The sequence below is a fragment of the Megalopta genalis genome, chromosome 3 (genome assembly GCF_051020955.1).
Source record: "Megalopta genalis isolate 19385.01 chromosome 3, iyMegGena1_principal, whole genome shotgun sequence".
Taxonomy (NCBI): Eukaryota; Metazoa; Arthropoda; class Insecta; order Hymenoptera; family Halictidae; genus Megalopta; species Megalopta genalis.
Window position 1 is genome coordinate 34,269,033 of NC_135015.1, and position 21,642 is coordinate 34,290,674.

The window sequence follows — 21,642 nt, forward strand, 5'->3', positions numbered from 1 at the left end:
ACGGTTCTCACAGTCTTATCGAGCTCTTATCGAACGTCGTCCGTTGTTTACGAGATGCTCCGATGATTCGCGTGTCGTCGACCAAATTCTCGAATTACTCGACAAAGAACGATGCTCCCCCGGTGATCCCCCCGTTAATCGTGCGTAATATATCATCCGTGCGAATGCGCGCAGACGACTGTTTCATTAGAAGGATTAGCCGTCGAAACGGAAAAACAACCGGCGAGAACAGACAGTATCCGATTATTGTCTTCGATACAGAGTAATCTCGTGGCTAATTGGAATTCGATGCACTTGACGCGGTATTTATCTGAATGACGACACGACGCGTTCGATTGCCGTGACACACGAATGACTGATCCAAATAATAAACTAGATCTTCGTGTTCGATAGCTCCTGAAGCGAACAAAGTCGATTTTAGAGTTTAACGATTTGATTTAGGATTAGAGCGTCGATTAGAGCGAAAAGAGAAATTTTGTCTCAGCTGGCTAGGTAAAAATATGTTTCTCGTTCTACGATCATTTTACGAGAGAGAACAAATAAATAGACGGAACAAATTTTAGCATTGAAATCTTACATCAGGGGTGTCAAACTCGCGGCCCGCGGGCCGCATGCGGTCCGAGATGAACATTTTTGATGTCAAGTATCAGGACGTGTACAATAATTTAACTTTATATATGTTTATTACAATGTACTAGTCAAAATAAAGATATTTGTTTCTATGAACATTGATTTTTTTTTGCGGCCCACCTAAAGTTAAGCATTGTTTATTTGGCCCAAGTTAGCTTTTGAGTTTTACACCCTTGTCTTATATGAATTTCGAATCGCTATAAAATTGTACGTAAAACTGTACTGTAAAATCCGTATTAAACGCGACTAGAACGCAGACGCATGCTCTAATCTTCGTCGTCGGCCGAGGAAAAGTGTTCCAGCGGTTGTAAATTATATTGCAAGAAGTAGACACGCTTTTGATCCCACGGTAAGAAAACAAAGTACACGTGTTTCAGTGTCATTCTAGAATTAATGCGAAGCTATTTAAGCCCGGCGATACCGACGAGAAATTCTAGCAAGCTGACTGGGAAATCGGTTTCTCGTTTTGCAACGAGAAGAACGCATTCCCGATTCCAATATCTAGTTTCCGGTTTGCACAATCGCTCGGTGATATCCAACGGGTATTGTGATACGCCGATCGCGGCTCTTAATCCTCTCGAATTCGAGACCGACACATCGTCGGCTAGGTCTCGGGAGGCAAGAAAATGATTTCATCAGAGCGACGACTTGTTCGTCGGAGCCCCTTGTTCCGGGACGGAAAAAACGGTGAAAGGGTTCGGCAGTATCGAGTTCCCGCTTTGTAGAGATTAATACCAGCCGGTAGATCGGCGAAAAGCGGACTCCTCTGGATCAGATCGTCGTCGGATTAAGAATCCAAGATACGATCTGACCGCGTCGGATATCGGAGTAATACGAGACCGACGCGCGCATCGTCGAATTCTATTACCCTTTCGAGCACACCCCCTTCGCCTCTGGAACTCGGTTGAGATATAGCACGTGCCCCGACGAATTAATCTCTGGCACAGGATGATAGCAGAATTATAGTGGAAATTAACTTCACCGCGTGCCAGCAGGATAAGAAAATCATTCTCAGGAGATTTTTAATTTTACTCGAATTTCGTGGAGTCAGACAATGTTTCTAACAACGCGTAACGCTATGTTTGTCTAAGAATTTCGTGAAAATTGACTGCAATTGTTTTCGATTCGTAATTCAACCCTTATCTGCGAACACATCCGAATTTATTGCACCTATTTGCTAAAATAAATTACTAAAGAAAATGAGAACATTTTTGGATAAAAATTGGTCAACTTTGACCGAAGACAATTCCGTGAAAAATCATCGTAGGATGATGATCTTCTTTCGAGATTGAAGCTTGAAACCTCTACTTTTCGATGATGTTTCCCGATTTTAAGTTCAACGCACCCCCATCAAGGGAACTCTTTAAATGTGACGAGCGTTATAGCGTACAGGCAACTCCGTCGGGGTCAAAGAGATCCTAATTTTTCAGCGAGGAATTTTGCGCGGCGAATATTATTCGAGGCGGATCGTTAAAAATAACTGTTTACGCTAAAATGGGGGGCAGCACAGCGAAGTTTTCGCGGCGAGTCGAGGAAGCAATTCGTTCCTCGCGGCTGTTGATGTTTGCGCGAGATGAAAGAGTTGCGTGCAGAAGTCCCGAATATTTTTGGAGGGTTGTTTACGCGGTTGGATACTCCGACGGACCGCGGACGATGTCCCTGAACGCTATTTCCACGTAGCCATTCTCTGAACCCGCCTTTCCTCCTCGGAACCCCGTCTTTCTCGCGAATAGTTCGCGCGGCTTTGAAAACTCGACGCGGCGGGACACAAATCGTTCGACACAAAATTTCTGTCAAATTATACGAGCCGATTAGACTTATTGCCAGTTTTCACCGATTAAAGATTTTGTGAAGATTTTGTCAATTTACATAGACCTAAATTTATTATTAGACTATCTGTAAAAAAAGTCTGGAAGGTTGGACTGCTATGTGACTACGAAATGATGACTTAAACTACCCTTAATTTGGCACGAACTATATCATGTTTGAATTTCATCAAAATCCCTTGTAGCATTACCAGAATCCAGATGGTTGAACACATAACTGGTTCCCTATGCGGAATATATCTAAAAAGAAACTGTCATTAGTTAAAACAATTTAACTGAGCAAAACGATGACTTAAACTACTCCTAATTTAACAAGGACTATATCATACTTGAATTTCATCAAAATCCCTTGTACCATTACCAGAATCCAGATGATTGAACACGTAATTGATTCCCTATGCGGAATATATTTAAAAAGAAATTGTCATAGGTTAAAACAATTGAACTGAGCGAAACGATGACTTAAACTACCCCTAATTTGGCATGAACTATATCATGTTCAAATTTCCTCAAGATCCCTCGTCTACTACACATAATCCGCTTCCCAGAAGGTCTAATTGCTCCCGAATTCCAGTCGCTTTTGAAACAACGATTTTGATCGCACAAAAAAATTGAAAACGAGCGAAACGATGACTCGAACTGCCCCTAATTTGTCACAAACTGCCTCATGCTCGAGCCCCATTAAAGTCCCTTGCCTCGCGTTCGGAATCGGGACCACCGAAGTGACCAGTCCGCGTAAATGGTCCCCCAGTTCAGAGTATATTTAAAACGACGATTCTCATCGGCGAAACGAGTGGCACGGAGGTGCCATAATTTCTGTGGAACATCTTGTTTGGACGGTGATTCGCGGTCCGCGACCACCGGACTCGGTTCACGGTGCGTTTGAAGAGATTAACGCCGGTGCTCTCGGACGGAGCCGGACGGAGCACCGCGACCAGATTAAACCGACCGACCATTCGTCACGCAGCGTCGACGAAAATGGACTCGTCGTTCGACGCGTGGCTGGACGATGCCCGGCCATCGGTTCTCATTACTTCGAGGAAATGTCATCGCGCGGAACGCGCCCCTTCTTCGCTGATTAATGAGAGATTTAATGGCGCTAACTCACCGAATTGCACGCAGACCCCCGGACCTCCTCGGCGATCCAGATTGCAGTCCGTTCCCTGGATCCGGAGAAGTTTGTCGCCACCGTCCTCTGTAAGACCAATTAAAAACGATTAATTGTGCACCCGGCTCTCGACCGATTTAATTGATCATTATTTTCGAAAATGTTTTTCGAGAGATTCTGAACTCCAGAGGTTTGGCAGTAATCGATTAATCAATTAATCGGATTAATTTTTGCCCAACTCTGCGATACTTTTCTCACACTCTCATATCGTATTTTTCCGCATGAACGCATGATATATTTATGCAAAATTTATTGTACCTTGAAGATTAATAGATCTTAATAGATTATCTTAATAGATTAAAAATAGCCACGACGACGCAATCTAATAAATGATCGACGTTTTAAAATGTTTCTCATTTTCACATTATTTCATATTTCAATTACCCCATTTTTTCCATAAATGCATAAAATCCGCAGCCTACACAAGTAAGTTTCATTGTGTCGTAATTATAAATTGTTTCATTGTGTCCTAACACTGTAATTAATTAGTATTCGATGCTAAAATCGCATCGAACATTCAATAGCAAGAATTTCGGTGAATCGAAGAGCTGTGAAAATCGACGATAACAGTCGCGAACGAGCGAGCCGAAAATGAACGAAACACAGCGCGGCCAGTTGGTGCAATGACTAATTAAAAAGTTTACACGACGGACATCGGGCGGACAGCCGGTCTCGGTGTAAACACGCTGTAAACTCGTCCGCGTACATTTCGAATAGAAAAGTCCCGCGTCGGGCGCGCGTTGAGCTCGAGTTGATTAATTCACGGGTTTGTTTTCGCTTCATTAAAATAGTTGCCAAGGTGCGCTGGTCAGACTCCGTGTCTAACGAAATGCTATGCCGTTTCTAAACATAGCGCTGAGTGCCTGGAAATCGCGGCGGATCGCGTAAACTCCACCGATTTTGATTGTTTCTTTTACACTTCGGGCCAGAGGTCTGCGTAGCATTCGCTTTGCCGTAATATTGTGGAGCGTGCATCAGTTTTTGGCAGCGTAACTCGCGCTATAAAAATAATATGTATATCGGTGCTTCAACGGTTCCCACGAAATAGAAATCCCTTCGACGCCGATCTCGGTGCACGAAATTCGCTCGGATTTTAGAAACGTTTCTTCAAGTTCGATTCGGTCCGATCGCCGAACAATTACGTGTTGTTTATTCTGGTCGGGTGGACGGTGAACACGTGTGCCATTATTGTTAGGCCACCGGTCCCGCGAGTCGAAATCATTTTGGCACGCTTTCCGAGCAATCCATCTTCCGTGCTTCTACACCTGCAACTATCCTTCGTTTCTACCTTCCAAATTATCACCGTGGATCCTCCTATTTTTTTTATTCTGCGATTATACAAATCGTACAAATAAACATTAGAGTTTTGTACATTAATTACAAACAGGATGTTCCACAATTATGTTAACACCCGGAAAGGGCTGATTCCTGAGGTGATTTGAAGTAACTTTTTCCTCAGCGAAAATACAATCCGTGGCTTTGTTTACGAGTTATTAACGAAAAACACTGGCCAATGGAACGCCAGCTCAGTCTGACTTGGCCCCACCTAGCGCTAGGCGAGCTCGCGTCTCATTGGTCGGTGTTTTTCGTTAATAACTCGTAAACGAAGCCGCGGATTGCATTTCCGCTAAGGAAAAAGTTACTTCAAATCACCTCAGGAATCACCCTTCCCGGGTATTAACATAACTATAAAATTATTATACGATAATTAATATTACAATTAGTATTAAATATGATCGTACGTTCGACAAGTCTCAAGCCAATAAATATAAAATAAGTTCGTCGCTTCCCACGATTATACAACGTGAACGCCAAGTAGTATAATTAACAACTTGAGTCTAAGCGAAACTTTTCGTCGAAGCTGGAAGGGATCTTGCCCCCAAGCGATCCAGGCGTGTGATCTCGATCGATTTTCGACGGTGCGCCCGATTCTAAATCGGACCGGCTCTCGCGCCGCCGCGGAAAATATTTTGAGAACCGGTCACGACCGCCGCTCGCGACCGCCTCGCGGAAGCCTCGCTCGCCGCTCGCGCGAAAACTTTGAAATTAATTTACGAGCGGCGCGTGCTATTCCCGACAAGCCCCGGCCCGAGAACACATCGCGCCGGGCCTTTTTCCGACGAGCGCCGGAGATTTATTGGACGGGATTAATGCCCCGAGCCTCGGAGCCCGTGTATCAGTTAGCCAGCGACACAATATTATCGACAGCTTTCTCACACGGCGGAGTCTCGGACCGGCGTGTCGCTGCGAATAGAATTCGAGACAGGGCCAGGAGCGTGCTTCTGGATACGGTGAAAACCGGCGTTCATAAATTACGCGTAGCGAACGACTATCTAAAGCAACGCGCGGCTCCCGCGGAGGATTAATTGGACTGGTCGACGACGACCGTCTACTTTTCTAGTTCTCCGTTTCGCGTAAATCATTATCGCGCGCCTCGCTGTATCCGCCGGCTACCAGGCAGAACGCGGCCCCGGTTCTAAACACTCTCCGGAGACATTTCAAACGACTCGGTGAAAAGAACTGTTCGATTCGGTTTTATTTTTCGCATGTCCCAACAGCAGGTGGCTTACTTAATTCTATCGATAATTATTCTAGACATTTTCTATCGCGCTCGTTAACGTGTCCGATTTTATTGCCTCGGCGCACATTTGTATGCCTCGGATGTAAATCAGTCTGTAATTAGCCGTGACAGCGGTTGCATTGTAGAACTGTGTGTCCAGCTATAGGTCAGCAGGAATATGGATCAGTGAGTCAGGGATTCATTCTCAGCGTGACAATGATGATTGGAGTCAGCGAATGTTACAGGCGATGCTTTTATGCATCGATGATGCACCTTGGAAGAAGAAGAAGAAAAGCACTGTCTCAAAGAATTTATGCCAAAGTTTTCTTTGAACTTATAGAAAGAGCCACTTCGAACTAAATATCGAAGACAAAGATGAACACATTATGCCTGCGGTATTAGCAAAGATATTAAAGGGGATAATGACGCAACACGTTTCTTAAAATATCGTTGAAAGAAATACATACGTCGGAGAAAATAGAAAAATTAAATTTGAAAAACGCTCCGACCGAAAAGCTGCGTCACTTGGCAGTCGAGACATGGAGGAACGGTCCCTCTATTGGAACGATCCAACGAAGCCTAATTCGAATTCGAATTTTGGTCCCGCGTAAACAGGTAGCCCTTTGATCCCGGTCGACAAAGAGAAAACAGGAGGAGAGTCGACGGGTCGCAGAGAATAGCGACGGTGAAAAGGTGCACGTTTGTCCGGAGACACGAGCAAATAAACGACCGGCGCAGCTCGGTCGCGTTGTCAAACGAGGGAGACTCGCGCTCATGCTACCATTAGCTAATGGCCGACGCTCCCCCGAACGAATCGAGCCAGTATTCTCGTTGCCTGTCTCGGCTATTTGCTTTTTGGAACGGAATATGTGCTCTCATCCTGCCATCGTTCGTCGTTGCCCACGGAAATAGAGGAACAAAAATGTTTTCCAAGAGGTCGAGCGCTTTAAAATTTCTACAGTACTTTTCACCGTAAAAATCGAGCTGCACGCACGAAGATAATGTGGAATATCGTCCGAGAGACGCGTAAAAAAGTACACTCGTTGTTCAGCACGCAGACAGAGTTGTGCATCATTTAACTACATGACCCACATTGCATCCTTCGAAGAAATGAGATTAACAATGAATTGAGATGCGAAATCGAGCGTGGCAATTGAGATATCGAGTTCTAATAAAGAAAACGACGTTCTACGATGTTCAAATGATATTCTCAAATTTTTGGATCCCAATGGTATCATTAGTTTTTGAGCGACAATTGTTCGAAAATCGTATGACGTATACGTGCTTCGTACAGGTGGTGTGATAGCGGAGAGTTCAATAAAAAAATTATTCGTCGTTTGGCAGTTTAAATAGAAGACAGAAATATGTACTTGTTAGTTAGAAAGATCTAGAATGAATCGAAACGTGTAAAATGAATGTACGTATTACAAAAGCGATGCACGAAAACGTAATTTCGATGAACATGTAGAAATCGTTGAACATCAAATTTTTCCTAACTATGTACTTCGGCTAGCAACGTTAACAGCGTTGGTCTACGAAGACGATCGTCTACCGGAAGACACGGACCGCATCCGTTGTCCGATTTCGAATCGGTATCTGCTGACGATAGTAGTCGTTCGATGAGCCTGGCGAGCGTACGAAGCTGGCACGTGACGCAGCCGCGTGTCCGAAAAAAGAAGCGTGAACGGAACTCGCGGCGAAAGACAATAAACTCGATCGACGGAAGTCGGGAGCAGCACTCCGGGACAATCGGTCATTTGTGCGGGCTGCTAAGGATGTTTAAAGACCGGATTAAGAGACCGTCCGTGGAAGATCTGGGGAGACCGGCGTGGAAATTAAAGCGGCCGAGGACTCTCGGGGAACACCGAGACACCAGGAAATCGTGGGCGAGATGGAATTCAGTCGTCTGTGTCCGATTAGATGATAAACACGCGTCTCTGTCCGTTAATTACACGAAACGGAGAGTTCTAGACGATATGGAAATGATGCTCGCCGACGCGCCGGTTTAATCCGCCTCGCGAAAGCGAACGAACGGAGTCTATTTCACAGTTTATAAAGCTCGCTCTATAATTTAATATTTGATTGCTTGATTCATTGGTGCTGCGTTTTCAATGATACTCGGCTCTGGATAGCCTGCGATTATGCAGAACAGCGAATTTGTAACGCCTAACGTTGATGCATGCGATATTTCAGAATGAAGTATTAATCGTGCTTCCTCGACAATAACCATTTGTTACCGTCGGTAAGCCTCACTGCCTTGAATCGTCTGCAACGAATTCATCTGCAGTCGAGAATCGTCTGTGTTATAAGTAGACTGCGGATTTTATGCGTTCATTAATTCTAAAAGAATCTTAAGTACGTTGTTACATTGTTATCGCCATTCCGGAACTGTTTAACACTAAACGTACCGAGATCTAAAGTGCCCTGCATGTGTCGCCTTTCACAAATGACCAAATTGAATTTATTTAAATTTCTCTCAGTTTTTACAACGATGTCCAATGGAAGCTACTTCATAATTTCAGTATATTTAAAATAAAATATATGAATCATTCGACCTACGGTGGTACGTTTACTGTTAAAAGAAAAGACAGTTTTATTTGTATTCTGTTCTATATAAAGTTTCTATTTTGCACGAAGCACCGCGATCTAGTCGTAAATCGACAAACGGAAATCCAATTCGCGAATCGGAAATGTGAACGCGCGAATTCCGTTTCTATAACTGTGCTACTTGACCCGCGTGGATTATGCCGTTTTCTACGAAGAAAAAACGTCGGACCTGGCTCGCAAGGCTTACCAAACTGCAACCGGTGCGCAAACCATGAGCAGACCGGAGAGAACACCCTCGACAGGCTTCTAAATTTAGTCTGACGCGTTCTGACGACGAGGAAGACGCGAATCGACGTCGACAGGAGGGGCCCGAGGGGGTCGAGACGATTCCAGATGGAACGTCGGAAGGGACAGTGTCGCGATTCGCTTCTGGCCGGAGGCCAAACGGCGACACCTCGATGCCGAATTCATGAATGGACCGGGAAAATGAGTTTCCATGGCCAGGCGAGCTCGATTTTCGTTGAGACCGGCCGGCCACGCTTTCGGTGTCGAGCTCTCTTCGTCTCGCGACATCCTTCTTCGCCTTGGTCCTCAGGGTCAAGTTGGGTTCGTCGGCGAACCTTTCGTTCACCAATTTCTGCCAACAGAATCGTTTACGTATTAGTTGACATATATATACGTAAACGATTCTGTTGGCAGAAATTGTATATATATATAAGTTTTTATGTCTTATAGTCCCCACAGAGTTGGGCAAAATTGTATTCAACGCCATCGAATAAATATTGAATCGAATACAAATTTATCTAAATAAAACTGTATTCGAATAAAATTTCATTCGCGACACTTTCAAATAAATATTCAATCGAATGAAAATTCATCTAGACAAACATTTGTTCGAATAAAATTTTATTCGAATTTACTCGTACAGGAATTCATACGAAAATTAATTGATTTGGATAAAAATGCAAGAATATAAAGCGTTTTTTTAGAGAGTAAGAGTAATAGTAATATTTTCTAAAGGGTAATAGGGAAGAACAAAAAACTTAAGAGCTTATCGTAAAAGGGTATAACGTCCAGTTGAATGGGCAGATTGAATCGGTGATCGTTGCTGGAATGTAATTATGCTGAAATAATTACTGGCAGATGCACGGGCTGGGAGGTCCGATAGCTTTCGATAGTGGAAAAAAAGGGCCGAGTTTCTCACTCCGCCGGTTTTTCAATTCGACGTTGAATAAAACACAGACGTTTTCTTTGCGAGGATTTCAGGGTGTATCGCAACAACGATTCGCGGAAGAATCGAATTAGAAGAGGCGGACGTCTGCCAAGCGGCGGCCAGTTCAGTTTATCTTCGTAACGTCAGATACAGTCGTTAGTTCCTGGGCAGGCCTTTCCTTTTTATCGTTCAACATAATTGGACGTCTACACGTTTTCCCGATATCGCAGGATCTGCTCACCTTTCAGATACAGTCGATGCACAAAGTGTTCGTACACCGTTTAAAATGAGCCTTGGTATCTTGGAAACTGCTACGATCTAAATCTTTTAGCGACAGGCTTAGGTTCTCTCGGCTTGTGTTCCCAATGAATTTTTATGCTTCTGCCAGCAATGCTCGATCCTATCTTTCACTGTGTTCACTATTCTCCCTCGGCCTATCATACAATCTCACGGGAATAATGGTAATTCTAATTTCAGATCTCGAGCATCCTGAGATGGTGGTGGTGTCGCTCGGCGAGAAGCTGATCCTGCGATGTTCGATGAGCGGGGAAACGACCTGGTACAAGGATAACAAAATATTCCGGCCACCGTCGCCGAGGGTACGGCTGATGAAGCAGTCCTTGAAATTCAAGAATATCGAACCCGAAGACGCGAGCTCGTACGCTTGCCTGGTCGAATCGAACGCGACGGCCGAATGGCGGAACGTGACGATACGAATCGAGCAGTTGCAGAACGACGGCTACCAGCGCGACGTCGACAAACTGGGCACCATCATGGGAGCCCGTCGAGCCGAGAAGGAAACGAACGAGCTGGAAAACGAAGCGAGAAGTGAGCTCCTTTTTTCGAACCATTAAAGATCTAACGGGAAAACGTAAATTATCCGGTCCGGGCTTCGAAGCAAAGAATTTCATAATTTGTGACTTGTCCGCAAACTCAATTATGGTCATCAGCTTGCATCGGTTATTTTTCTTACTGGCGACTTCTCAAGACCACCACCGTCTAAATGCATGTCATGAGTAAATTAATCGAGTGATCCAATCGCTCGAGCTCCATCAACATGCAATTGAACTTCTCCATAATCTTGATCAAAGATCAATCTCGCGATTTACTAATACAGAAGGCCTCGATCAGCAATCTGTTCAAACTATTCTTCTAACTATCCAGTTCTCGCGGCTATCTCTTCAAGTTTTTCGTAATCTGTATTCAGGATCTGGCCGAATGTTTCCTTCGATATTGACATTAGCTATCGGCTTCTTATCAGATCTTCCAGAGACCAGGTCGTTGCACTTGGAAAGCGACAACGTGGACAGCGACCTTGAGAACGAAACCGCAGGCGAGCGCAATAACACCGTCCCGGAACGCGCACCGTCGTTCAACAAGAACGTGGAGATGCCGAACATGGTGGTGAAACCAGCCGGCAACATGGTTCGCCTGAGGTGTCCCAGTTTCGGCAACCCTAGACCCAACATCACCTGGTACAAGAACAACGAGATACCGAAGCGAACCTTGGGCACCGTTGTCATCACCAAGTGGACCTTTAGGCTAGAGGACCTGGTCCCTGAGGACAGCGGGAATTACACCTGCGTGGTTTGCAACATCCTCGGCTGCATCAATCGGACTTCGAAGGTCGACATTGTCGGTGAGCAGAGCCATCTTTCGTTGCGCCACGATGTATCAGTGCTGTCCACGAAAATGAAGCTGTTTAGGTCGATGTCTTAGTAAAGAATAGTTCAGACAGTTTGGACAGCACTGCGACATATCGATGCCACAATTTAGAGGATACGATGTCTAGGAGATAGCTAGGTTGCAACGTGTGTGAAACATTGTCGCGCTTGCGACGATGTTGGTTGAAGTTTATTTGGTTCACCGCTTGATCTGCAAGTCCTTCGAAGACTATGATCGTTTATGATTCGCGAACGGAACGTTCCAACTTCAGCAATAACTTCGGCAACCAAAGAAACACCACCACCAGCATGCATTGCAACCTAATCTAGGTTCCGTGATCGGGTCCGCTAACCGTTGACCGCATCTGTAGAGCGTTTTCCGCACAAGCCGTACATCAACGAGGATTTCCCAAAGAACGTGACGGCGGTGGTGAACAGCACGGTGACCTTCAAGTGTCCGATCGTGTCCGATCTCGAGCCGTATATACAATGGCTGAGAGTGGCCGAGTACCCGGGCGACCAAGAGAATTTGCCGAAAGGGATTCGGCTGGAGGTACAGGCGACTTGTAAACCGTTCATTGGTGGAGGTTCTTGCCTGTATCCTCGTCAAGTTCGCCGCGCCCTTGCGACCAACTCGCGAAAACACTCTATTATAATCGTGGACAAATACAGCACGGGGATTTCCGGTTGGCGCTTCTCTGTTGCACTCCGAAACATCTCTTAGTGACTAACCATCATGGTGGAGGAGCTGTACGATCTTTCTTTTGTACCATAATTTCCAGGTGGACTGCCGGCGGCTCTGTGACCACCATCGATCTTGTACATTGTGTTTCGATAACGACGTCGTTTCCCGTTGGAGCTACCAATCGATTTCGATCCTTGATCCAAAGTTTCAAGCAAAGATGAATGATGTATCGCCTCGGAATCCTCGATGCAACTATCTCCGAGGATCCCGTGACACCGTTTGCTTGGTAGCTTCAACGTCGACGGTTCTTCTAGTAATCCTCTAAGGTGCAGGCCTGTCTTTACAATGTGTTAGACGTTCGTCGAGATCGAATTCATCGATCGGTTCAAGGCTCTCGGGTCCAATGAATGAATTCGCTCCCGAAGGACTCGTTTTTTCCCAACTTTCTCTTCTTGTCACGATTCTCGAGCTTCGGTAAAACCGGTGGTTGGGTCTATTTTTTCCTGTAGAGAGCGTGAAACACCGGCCGATACTGACGACGGCGCCGAGAAACACGACCGTCCAGATCGGCAACAACACGACGATGGTCTGCAAGGTCCTCTCCGACGCGCACCGTCACCTAGAATGGTATCACGGTTATCACACTTCTTTCGACACTGTGAACAAAACCAATCAAAGTATCCGGGTGGAGGTCAAGGTGGGCACGTAGAGAACTATACGCATGATATACCGCTTCAGCCCCTATCTGCGCATCATCCTCTGTTGTCGAGATTAATCTGTCTGTCTCCCTAACAACCGTCACGATCTCCCGACTAATTCTCCATCGAATCTCTGTTGAACGAAACTGTTCGAAACTGTTCGTTAGTTCGTGAAATGTCTCTCGTCGCGATGTAAATGTCCTCGAGCTTCCTAGTAGAATGCTAACTATTCTTCCGTTCGAATGTGGTTCGATCTTGATCCTCGGAGGAGCCTGCAATAATTTCGAATGAAACGTTGTGTCTTTAGGACCTACACTATGCGGAGAACCCGGAGGTGCTGAAGCTGTACAACGTGACCGAGAAAGACGAAGGCTGGTACACCTGCATCGCTCAGAACACGCTGGGCGAGACCTTCAGCAGCGCCTATCTCAGGGTAGTCGAATGTGAGCGATCAAATACTTTCGAAAATCTTGTATCCGTTCCCATCGGACGAACGACTATATCCGATCGTGTTCTTCCAGCTCTCGAAGATCACCGGGAGCCAATCCCGGCGAAGCCGCAGATCCTCGTGAACATCCTGGCAGCGGTGCTGTTCATCTTCTTCGCGGTGGGCGTCGTGGTGGTGATCTACATCTTCCATCGCTTGAAGCGCGAGAAGATGAAGAAACTGCTGGCGATCGAAACAGCCAGAGCCGCGGTGGTCACCCAATGGACGAAGAAAGTGATCGTGGAGAAGCAGAATCTGGTGAACGCGCAGAACGTTCAGGAGCCGTTGCTGATGCCGGTGGTGAAGATCGAGAAGCAGAAGTCGACGGTCGCCGCCGAGGACAGCAACGGAGGCAGCATATCCGAGTACGAGCTTCCTGTTGACAGCGCGTGGGAGTTGCCCAGGGAGCATTTGGCTTTGGGCAACACTCTTGGCGAGGGAGCCTTTGGCAAAGTGATCAGAGCGCAGACCAACACCGGCAAGCCTGGAATACCGAACGTGGTGGCTGTTAAGATGTTGAAAGGTAACAACTTCGAACTGGTTTTTTTGTTGTTGTCATTATGAGCTTCGGAAGCGCGGAGAACGTGTCGATTGATTTACGAATCCGTTGCAGAGGGCCACACGGACGCGGAGATGATGGACCTGGTCTCCGAGATGGAGATGATGAAGATGATCGGGAAGCACGTGAACATAATCAATCTATTGGGTGCGTGCACGCAGGGTGGTCCGCTGTACGTGGTGGTGGAGTTCGCTCCTCACGGGAACCTGCGCGATTTCCTCCGGGACCATAGACCTTCCTCGGGGTACGAGCCAACGATAGGCCAAGACGCCAAAGAGAAGAAGACCCTCACGCAAAAGGACCTGGTCTCTTTCGCGTACCAAGTGGCCAGGGGCATGGAGTACCTGGCGAGCCGTAGGTGCATTCACAGAGACCTGGCCGCCAGGAACGTCCTCGTCAGCGACGAGTACGTGCTGAAGATCGCTGACTTCGGTCTTGCCAGAGACATCCACTGCCACGACTACTACAGGAAGACCACGGACGGCCGGTTGCCGGTGAAATGGATGGCGCCGGAGGCTCTGTTCCATCGGGTCTACACCACTCAGTCCGACGTGTAAGTGTAGTCTTTGTCGGACATGTGTATTGAAAAACATCGCTCAACGAGAAGGATCGTTCCATAAAGGATTGTTTCCGCAGATGGTCGTACGGAATTCTGTTGTGGGAGATCATGACGCTGGGTGGCACCCCCTATCCGTCCGTACCCTCGGTGGAGAAGCTGTTCCACTTGCTGAGAACCGGTCATCGAATGGAGAAACCACCTTGCTGCTCCATCGAAATGTAAGCGCGCTCGACTTCACGGTTCTCTTCGAGATATATATATACCTCGGAATAACGTACTCATTAACCGATGTCGAATTACAGATACATGCTGATGAGAGACTGCTGGAGCTATCAGCCGAACGAGCGACCTATGTTCGGGGAACTGGTCGAAGATCTTGATAGGATACTAACGATAACTGCGAACGAGGTAAGCAGACACTTCTGAACTTGCTGAACACTTTGGGACTACTTCTCGTCAGGTTGGAAGTAGCCGAGATCTGATTAAAATCCTGTGCGATCAATCGACTAGGCTGATCTTCTTAATCACCACGTTCGCCACGCGGGGGGTTAAACTAGGTCCCAGTTAGGTCGGGGACCTATTATCCCTAAATCGATTGTTTTCTGAATTTTAGGAATACCTGGACCTCGGACTACCTCAGCTGGACACCCCGCCGTCCAGCCAAGAGTCCAGCGAAGCCGAGGACGACGACGGTGAAGAAACATTCCCGTATCTGCTCTGAGCTTAGCGCACGCGGTCTTACGGGCTTCACCGAGGAAAAACCATCCATGAGGATCGACGAACGAAAACGACGACGAAAAGGACGTTTGGGAAAGGATCGAGGAAACCGCTGGATCGACCAGCGAACACGCCAAATAATCGAAATCAGTATTGACCTGTTAGCGCGTATTTTTCGTAGAGTTTAAGGGAAGAACACAATTGTCAATTGAGAAGCAACTCCGGCCTTTCGAGGAGACTGATTTTTCTTAACGAAGAACACTGTATTTATTATCCCTGTATCGTTGCACCCTGGGAAGTTAGGCTCCCGACGATGCAAGACCGTCGCCATCGGGACGGTCCCAGTATTGGAACGCAGTCGTTCCCAGATATTTTTCTACGATTCTCAGGTTTCAAGGTTCGTCCGGGCAAGAACGAACCCCACGAAAGACTTCGACGCGCTCCCTAAACTGCGTCCGAAGCGACCAGGCGGATAGAATAGCTTGTCGAACGCGGACCACCGGTGTGACCGTCGTCCGAGGATCTCGCAGATTCCAGACACCGCCGGGGTCGTCTGTCTAGACCAAGTACGAGCACTCTTTGCCCTGGAACCGTCCTAGATTGTCCCGCAGGGCAACGGCTTCGAGACGCAACTGACGCCGGAGACAGAAGATGAACTGCCTTGCTCCTTCTAAGTGCCTCGAGGGGACACGATCTTGTCGCTCCCGTTTGATATGGAGCCAGAACAGCGCGCCCCGCAGGGCGATCATGTTCTAAGCGCGAACGGGGTGGCGGATGAATTATTAGAGCGCGTGAAACGTCGTCCAATTTCTACATGTTATACCGTGCCATTGATAAGTGCCTTGGAATGATGGCGGAAGTTTGAAGTTCGGCCAGGGCTCGTTTTGTAAAAAGATAAAAAGAAAAAGAACTGAAAAAAACCGGAAGGAGGACGCGATATATACAGCCGGAGGACTTCGAATTCTTCGGGACAACACGTGTTTCGAGGCGAAAGAACAAAACGTGTTTTGTAAACTAGTCAAATCGATGAAACATGGAACGTTTCTCTGTAAGATAGCGACCTTTTTAGGTGGACAACGACCGCGAGTTTCGAGCGCAGCGAACCGCGTATGTTTCGTTTTTATAGGTTTTATCTATCGTCTTCATCTGTTTTCTTTTGTAGAAAAAGTGTTAGACCGTAAGGGCGAGAGAAGGGAGGAAAGGAAAAAAAAAACTTTGGTGCGCGTTGGCGTGTCGGCGAGCCGACGTGTTGATGGTTATACATATACATATTTCTCTTGTTGGATCGGCTTGTCGACGTTCCAACGCGGGCGATGTATAGCTCTTCGAGGGGAGGTGACGTTGACGAGATCATTAATTGTATAATTTTTTTTTCTACGAGAACATTTTGCACGCGAACGAAAATCGGTTAATCATCGTCCACGCCTGCCGCCGCACGCGACGTTTGTATAAATGGTGCATGCGTGACTAGGTGCTTAGTAGTAGATAATTTATTTCCTTGTATATTGTTACTTAGGACACTAGAAGGCCTTCTCTGTTTCTTTTATATCCGGCGAATCCCGAGTCGGTCTTTTGTAAAATATCACGCGCCGAGTTCTCTTAACCCTTTGTACATATAGCACCGACTTGTTTATTTAAAAGCTACTTTTTGTTACCCAGCGCACCTAATGGTAGCCAGTAAACCAGCATTTACCAAGGTAGACATGTATGTATAGTTTCTGCGTAAATATTGGATTATTATTGTAATGTGAGTTTCATCTCGAATAAAAAACGATTCGAACTGTACTGCACGACTTTTCATTCCGGTAACACCGTTCAAATTTCAATTTCAATTGGACCGTCACTTAAATTCCAATTTAACCCTTAAAAGTTCAATTTAAGTTTAAACGCCCCAAAAAACGTTCTTGCCTGTGTAGTTTAAACGCTAGTTGAAACAATTCGGCGTGTAGATTATTTTATGCAAAAATTGATTAAGAATCAGATAAAACAGTGATTTTAACGATAACGCGTATAATTTATTTCTCATCATTTTTTTTCTTTGGCTAAAACGCGGTCATCCTGTACTAATAGCGGCTCTTTAAATGGGAACGTTGAAGTGTTAAAATTCATCATAAATTTGCAAGCTTTGCCTTGATTATTATCTCAAACCATATTTCAATCCCGCAACTAATAAATTCCTCTAATTATCTTTCGTTTGTAGGCAAAGTCACGATAACGAGCGTGCATAATTGAGTTACACTGTAATCCAACGATCGGCGTCGATCTAACGGCTATAAACACGAGTGAAGTAAATTACGCTCGGTATTAAACAAGATATACAACTGGCATAATGAATATAAACGATCGAATAAAGCTTATTTTGCATGTGATTGATCGAAGGAGGATACACACAATCAAATCAGCCACCCCCCCACCACGGGACCGAACCGCGTGTCCAGAGAAAAGTTGACTAACCAAAGAGCGATGGCGCTCGGATCAGTTCGTTTTGTTGTCATCAGCCACATTTACACTAATTTGTTTTTATCAAGTTTTTAGTGGTACCTTTAATTTTCTATTCTTCCACTTAACTACGATCCCACCACGGAAGATGCGGAGGATGGTGCGGACCGTTCACACAAAATTTCCAAACGAATAGCACGAGTGACAGTTGCCGTTGTAGGCTACCACTCGACATTTCAGGTTAGAATCCGATAACCCACTTTTTTCGGAGCACTATATTTTTTTCCATCTGTCAGTCGCTGGAATCCAGATTTTATTTTGTTCGTGGAAGACCAGAGATAATGCCGGATTGTGCGATAACGCGGAGGGTTTTCCCAAATTCGATGATTTCAGAGTTTTTATCGTTTGAGACAACACTACTTCGTCTCAACATTTTTGTCAACATTGACTCATAAATTGTCTAAATAAAAGCGACGTAAACTGAAAAATATCTGCTAAAATGTTAATCCTTTGATCGCGGTTCGTTCTAATTTAAAACTATCAGCTTTTTATTGTGGAACATCCATCTGATAACCTTTATAGTTGGTAAAAATAAGTCATGATGAGAATATAGATACAGCAAAACTAAGAGTTGCACTTTTTAAGAATAAAAGAGCATCAAAAAGGATGAATATTTCATTATATTGATTTATTAAAATACCTTTGTATAAATGAATTGAACTATGAGAGGATATATGGAAATGTTCCTAAATCGAATAGTTCAGTATACCCAGTGTCAAATATTCTGACACTATTGTGATATCTGAGTGATGTGTATGTTGATATAGGTAGCTACAGTTATTAAATGGTGATTATCAGTGCCATGGAGAGGAGAATCAAGTTGAAAACACTGAATAGTCACATAACGTGTAAAATATGCTGGGGTTACTTGATAGATGCCACCACTGTCACAGAATGTTTACATACATTTTGCAAAAGTTGCCTAGTGAAACATTTAGAAGACAAGCACACGTGTCCAGCATGTCAAATAGTGATACATCAATCGCATCCCCTACAATATATAAGCTTCGACAGAACTATGCAAGATATTGTCTACAAACTAGTTCCTGATCTTCAAGAGAGTTAGTAATTCTGTTCTCACCAAGGATAAACAAAGTGATATGCGTGTAATCAAATATGTTTCGCTCCAGATGAAATTAAAAGGGAAAGGGAATTTTATAGAGCAAGGGGTCTACCTTGCCCGAAAGATGTTCTGCCCAATGCTGGAGAAGTAGAAGAGGAGAAAACCACAGCAGACGCACATGCAGAATCAGATTATCATCGTGCAGATGAACAGGTACAATTGAATGAATCGTTAGCACTTTTACTAATTTATTACCGTTTCAATTAATCTATTCTTATTCCTCAGGTTAATGTGTGTTTGGAATGTATAAATACAAGTTTAAAGACTCTAAAACGGAGATTCATCAGGTGTTCTGCCCAAGCAACTATTACACATTTGAAAAAGTTTATTGCCAAGAAAGTTCTCAATGGGATGGAAAAATATCGGGATGTAAGTAAACAGATTCTTGTAACAAGGTCGGTTGTCCCCAGATGTCGTTAACTTATTAATGTACATGTTACAGATTGATATTTTGTGCAATGACGAACTGTTAGGTAAGGACCACACATTAAAATTCGTTTACGTGACGAGATGGAGGTTCCGGGACCCACCCCTAAGGCTACAATATAGACCACGAATAGACATCTAAGACTAATATTTCTGTGTTCGATGAAATCACAAAGAATCTGTACCTACTTTATACGTTTCCTAGTTCTATTCGTGTATGCTCATTGTAGTACTTATTTCTGTGCTCTCACACAGCAGGAACTTCAGATTGAATTCACAAAATGTGGAGACGGTTTCTTGCAACAGAAAGATGAAAGGAAATGGCTTTAGACTTATATCTTTCTACCGTATCACTTTAATGCAGAATACCAATAGTCATTTAGCACAACGTATTTGTAAAAATAGGAATCCCGTCAGTATACATAATTGATTATATCTTCCTTTGTTCTCTTCGAATAGCTAGTGATTCGAATCGTTTGCATATTGTCACAAGTGAGTTACATTAACTCGACTCTTTATTATTAATTCGGTGCGTTACTTTTTACTCGAATAGAGGTTTTTGTGTAATTGTAGTAGCGTTAAGTAGATCAAGCATGGAATGCGACACGTTGCACGAGAATGACGGGAGGAAAAGAAAAACAAGAGACAGTGAGGAGAGAGAATATGTCTGTTTACACGCAGTGTCGCAGAACGTGTTTCAAGAAACATTTAGTTGCAGCATTAGACGATGCACTGTGCTCTTGTGTGTTCTTGTATCAATCTTCCGTGACTATCTTTCTCAAGCATTTGTTCCGTGAGACAAAATCGCCTGTTACCGACTTTCCACGGATCTATGGAAGTTAGTTGCTTATTTTCGTTATAATCGGCGATAGGACAAGGTCGCCCCTTCTATTCGTAAAACGTAAGACGTGAATTGTTTTTTGATACATGCCCCGATTGTATATATAGAATATTTTTGACAGAATTCCGAGTAACATTGCGGGTAGGCGCAGCTTTGTATTAGACGAAAAAAAGGGATAAATGGAAACAAAAAAGAGAAATCGGGCCCAGACAAGGATGGTCTGGGGCCCCTTTAACTTTGTATGTTTACGCACTGTACACATTCTAACCGGCCCCGAATTTCTCTCAATACCGGGCTACAAAATGAATTTTATCAGATGTGACATATTTTCTCGAAGGATTTGATAAGAACAACGACGTGTTGAGCGGAACGCGGGGCATTTGTCGCTTTGTAGTGAATGAACTTGTTTCATCGGACAGTGTAAAGCGAGACAACTGTGTGATTGTATATAAACATTCTAGGGAAATGAAGTGAAATCGACTTTACAAAGTAGCAGCATTTCATGAATGCTAGTGCTTGTACGTTGTACACTATGTGTGTATCTCCATAAATTATTAAATAAATATGTTTTGTACAGTATTAGTAAATTTCTTTAACACGAAACTGCACATTTTCAATTATAATCACATTAATTCCATTAACTCGTTTCACCAACACATCGGTTGAAAATTAAATTTATGGTGCACATCGAACGATAATAATTCGAATGTACCGCATTTTCCAACCCGAATTCAATATGTCGGAAATTCGATATCTCGCAAATTGCGATTGTCGAAACAAAGATGGCTGCTCCATTTAAACCGCGCTTGCCGCCACAAGCACTAACCACGCAATGGACATTTGAACGTTAACTAAAACTACAAATCTGAATATAGTGATTACATAGGATAATCAGAATTTATGAAACGGTCGATAGATTATCTAACGTTCGACAATTAATAGATCGTCGTTACGGTGAATGGTCGATACAACACTAATTTCGATCGAATGTTGTAGAACGACCCTATCACATATCACCGAAATGCACACTAATTAACGAGCCCGCGAGTTAAGACACTTAACAGTGCCAGAAATCAATTTAAGTATGTCAAAAAATTGTATTTCAATCATACCAATGAAGACTGCATTCGAAGTCGAACTGACATTCCAATTTTTCGCACGAGGCGCATTCCGGATCTGGAAACGAAGCACAACTTTAATTACCTCGAGTGAAAGACACGAAATTCAGGATAAACGTGCTGCTTAAGAGAGCCTTCGCAAAATTCAATAATTATAACGTGGAATCATCAATAATTACCTTCATAAATGGTAAAAAGACAGGACACGACATAACACAACACGCAACTTTACACAACCGGCGGCGAATGAGCGAGCCAGTGCGCATGCGTGTACGTTGAACAGGTTAAACAAGCCGGCGCATGCGTCGTGCATACTAAAATA

General features: G+C 44.6%; 3 protein-coding genes across 7 annotated transcripts in view; 2 read left to right on the forward strand and 1 right to left on the reverse strand.

Moving 5' to 3' along the window:
* The window catches only part of LOC117229741 (fibroblast growth factor receptor homolog 1), a 96,946-nt gene extending 79,848 nt beyond the window's left edge, over positions 1-17,098 (forward strand). For 2 of the 3 annotated variants that reach the window (XM_033486463.2, XM_033486472.2), the window contains exons 3-11: positions 10,422-10,772; positions 11,206-11,583; positions 12,803-12,990; positions 13,299-13,434; positions 13,513-14,001; positions 14,092-14,590; positions 14,674-14,814; positions 14,899-15,004; positions 15,210-17,098. In XM_033486463.2, the coding sequence (XP_033342354.1) occupies positions 10,422-10,772; positions 11,206-11,583; positions 12,803-12,990; positions 13,299-13,434; positions 13,513-14,001; positions 14,092-14,590; positions 14,674-14,814; positions 14,899-15,004; positions 15,210-15,317 (2,396 nt within the window). In that variant the 3' untranslated portion in view covers positions 15,318-17,098. Of the gene's footprint in view, positions 1-10,421; positions 10,773-11,205; positions 11,584-11,979; positions 12,162-12,802; positions 12,991-13,298; positions 13,435-13,512; positions 14,002-14,091; positions 14,591-14,673; positions 14,815-14,898; positions 15,005-15,209 lie in introns of all 3 variants that reach the window. The other variant, XM_033486484.2, reaches the window with a different exon arrangement.
* Positions 1,770-21,625, reverse strand: LOC117229786 (uncharacterized). Of its 3 annotated transcripts, XR_013033062.1 has the most exons (6): positions 21,500-21,625; positions 21,315-21,378; positions 8,979-9,368; positions 3,565-3,651; positions 2,786-2,866; positions 1,770-2,696 (listed from the first exon to the last, which is right to left on the reverse strand). XR_013033062.1 is itself a non-coding variant. In XM_076520695.1 (5 exons), the coding sequence occupies exons 1-4, from the start codon at positions 21,584-21,586 to the stop codon at positions 2,814-2,816; spliced, it is 291 nt and encodes a 96-aa protein (XP_076376810.1). In that variant the 5' UTR covers positions 21,587-21,625; the 3' UTR covers positions 1,770-2,696; positions 2,786-2,813. The 3 variants fall into 3 exon arrangements, 2 of the variants coding, with proteins under 2 accessions (XP_076376810.1, XP_076376811.1); XM_076520695.1 differs by lacking the exon at positions 8,979-9,368; XM_076520696.1 differs by lacking the exons at positions 2,786-2,866; positions 8,979-9,368.
* On the forward strand, positions 17,762-20,781 carry l(3)73Ah (polycomb group ring finger 3-like lethal (3) 73Ah). Its single transcript, XM_033486563.2, has 5 exons — positions 17,762-17,992; positions 18,580-18,873; positions 18,943-19,088; positions 19,161-19,304; positions 19,378-20,781. The coding sequence occupies exons 2-5, from the start codon at positions 18,597-18,599 to the stop codon at positions 19,501-19,503; spliced, it is 693 nt and encodes a 230-aa protein (XP_033342454.1). The 5' UTR covers positions 17,762-17,992; positions 18,580-18,596; the 3' UTR covers positions 19,504-20,781.
* Positions 21,626-21,642: the final 17 nt, after the last annotated feature.

Bases quoted from the DNA above. Each gene is read 5' to 3' on its own strand.
- LOC117229786 (XM_076520696.1), bottom strand. From the start codon at position 21,586: ATGCGCACTGGCTCGCTCATTCGCCGCCGGTTGTGTAAAGTTGCGTGT. The intron at 3,652-21,314 runs GTATGATTGAAA...TTGGTCTTACAG, and splicing joins TTCGAATGCAGTCTTCATTG to AGGACGGTGGCGACAAACTT. The intron at 2,697-3,564 runs GTGAGTTAGCGC...GTTTCTTTTTAG, and splicing joins GGGGGTCTGCGTGCAATTCG to ATATATTCCGCATAGGGAAC.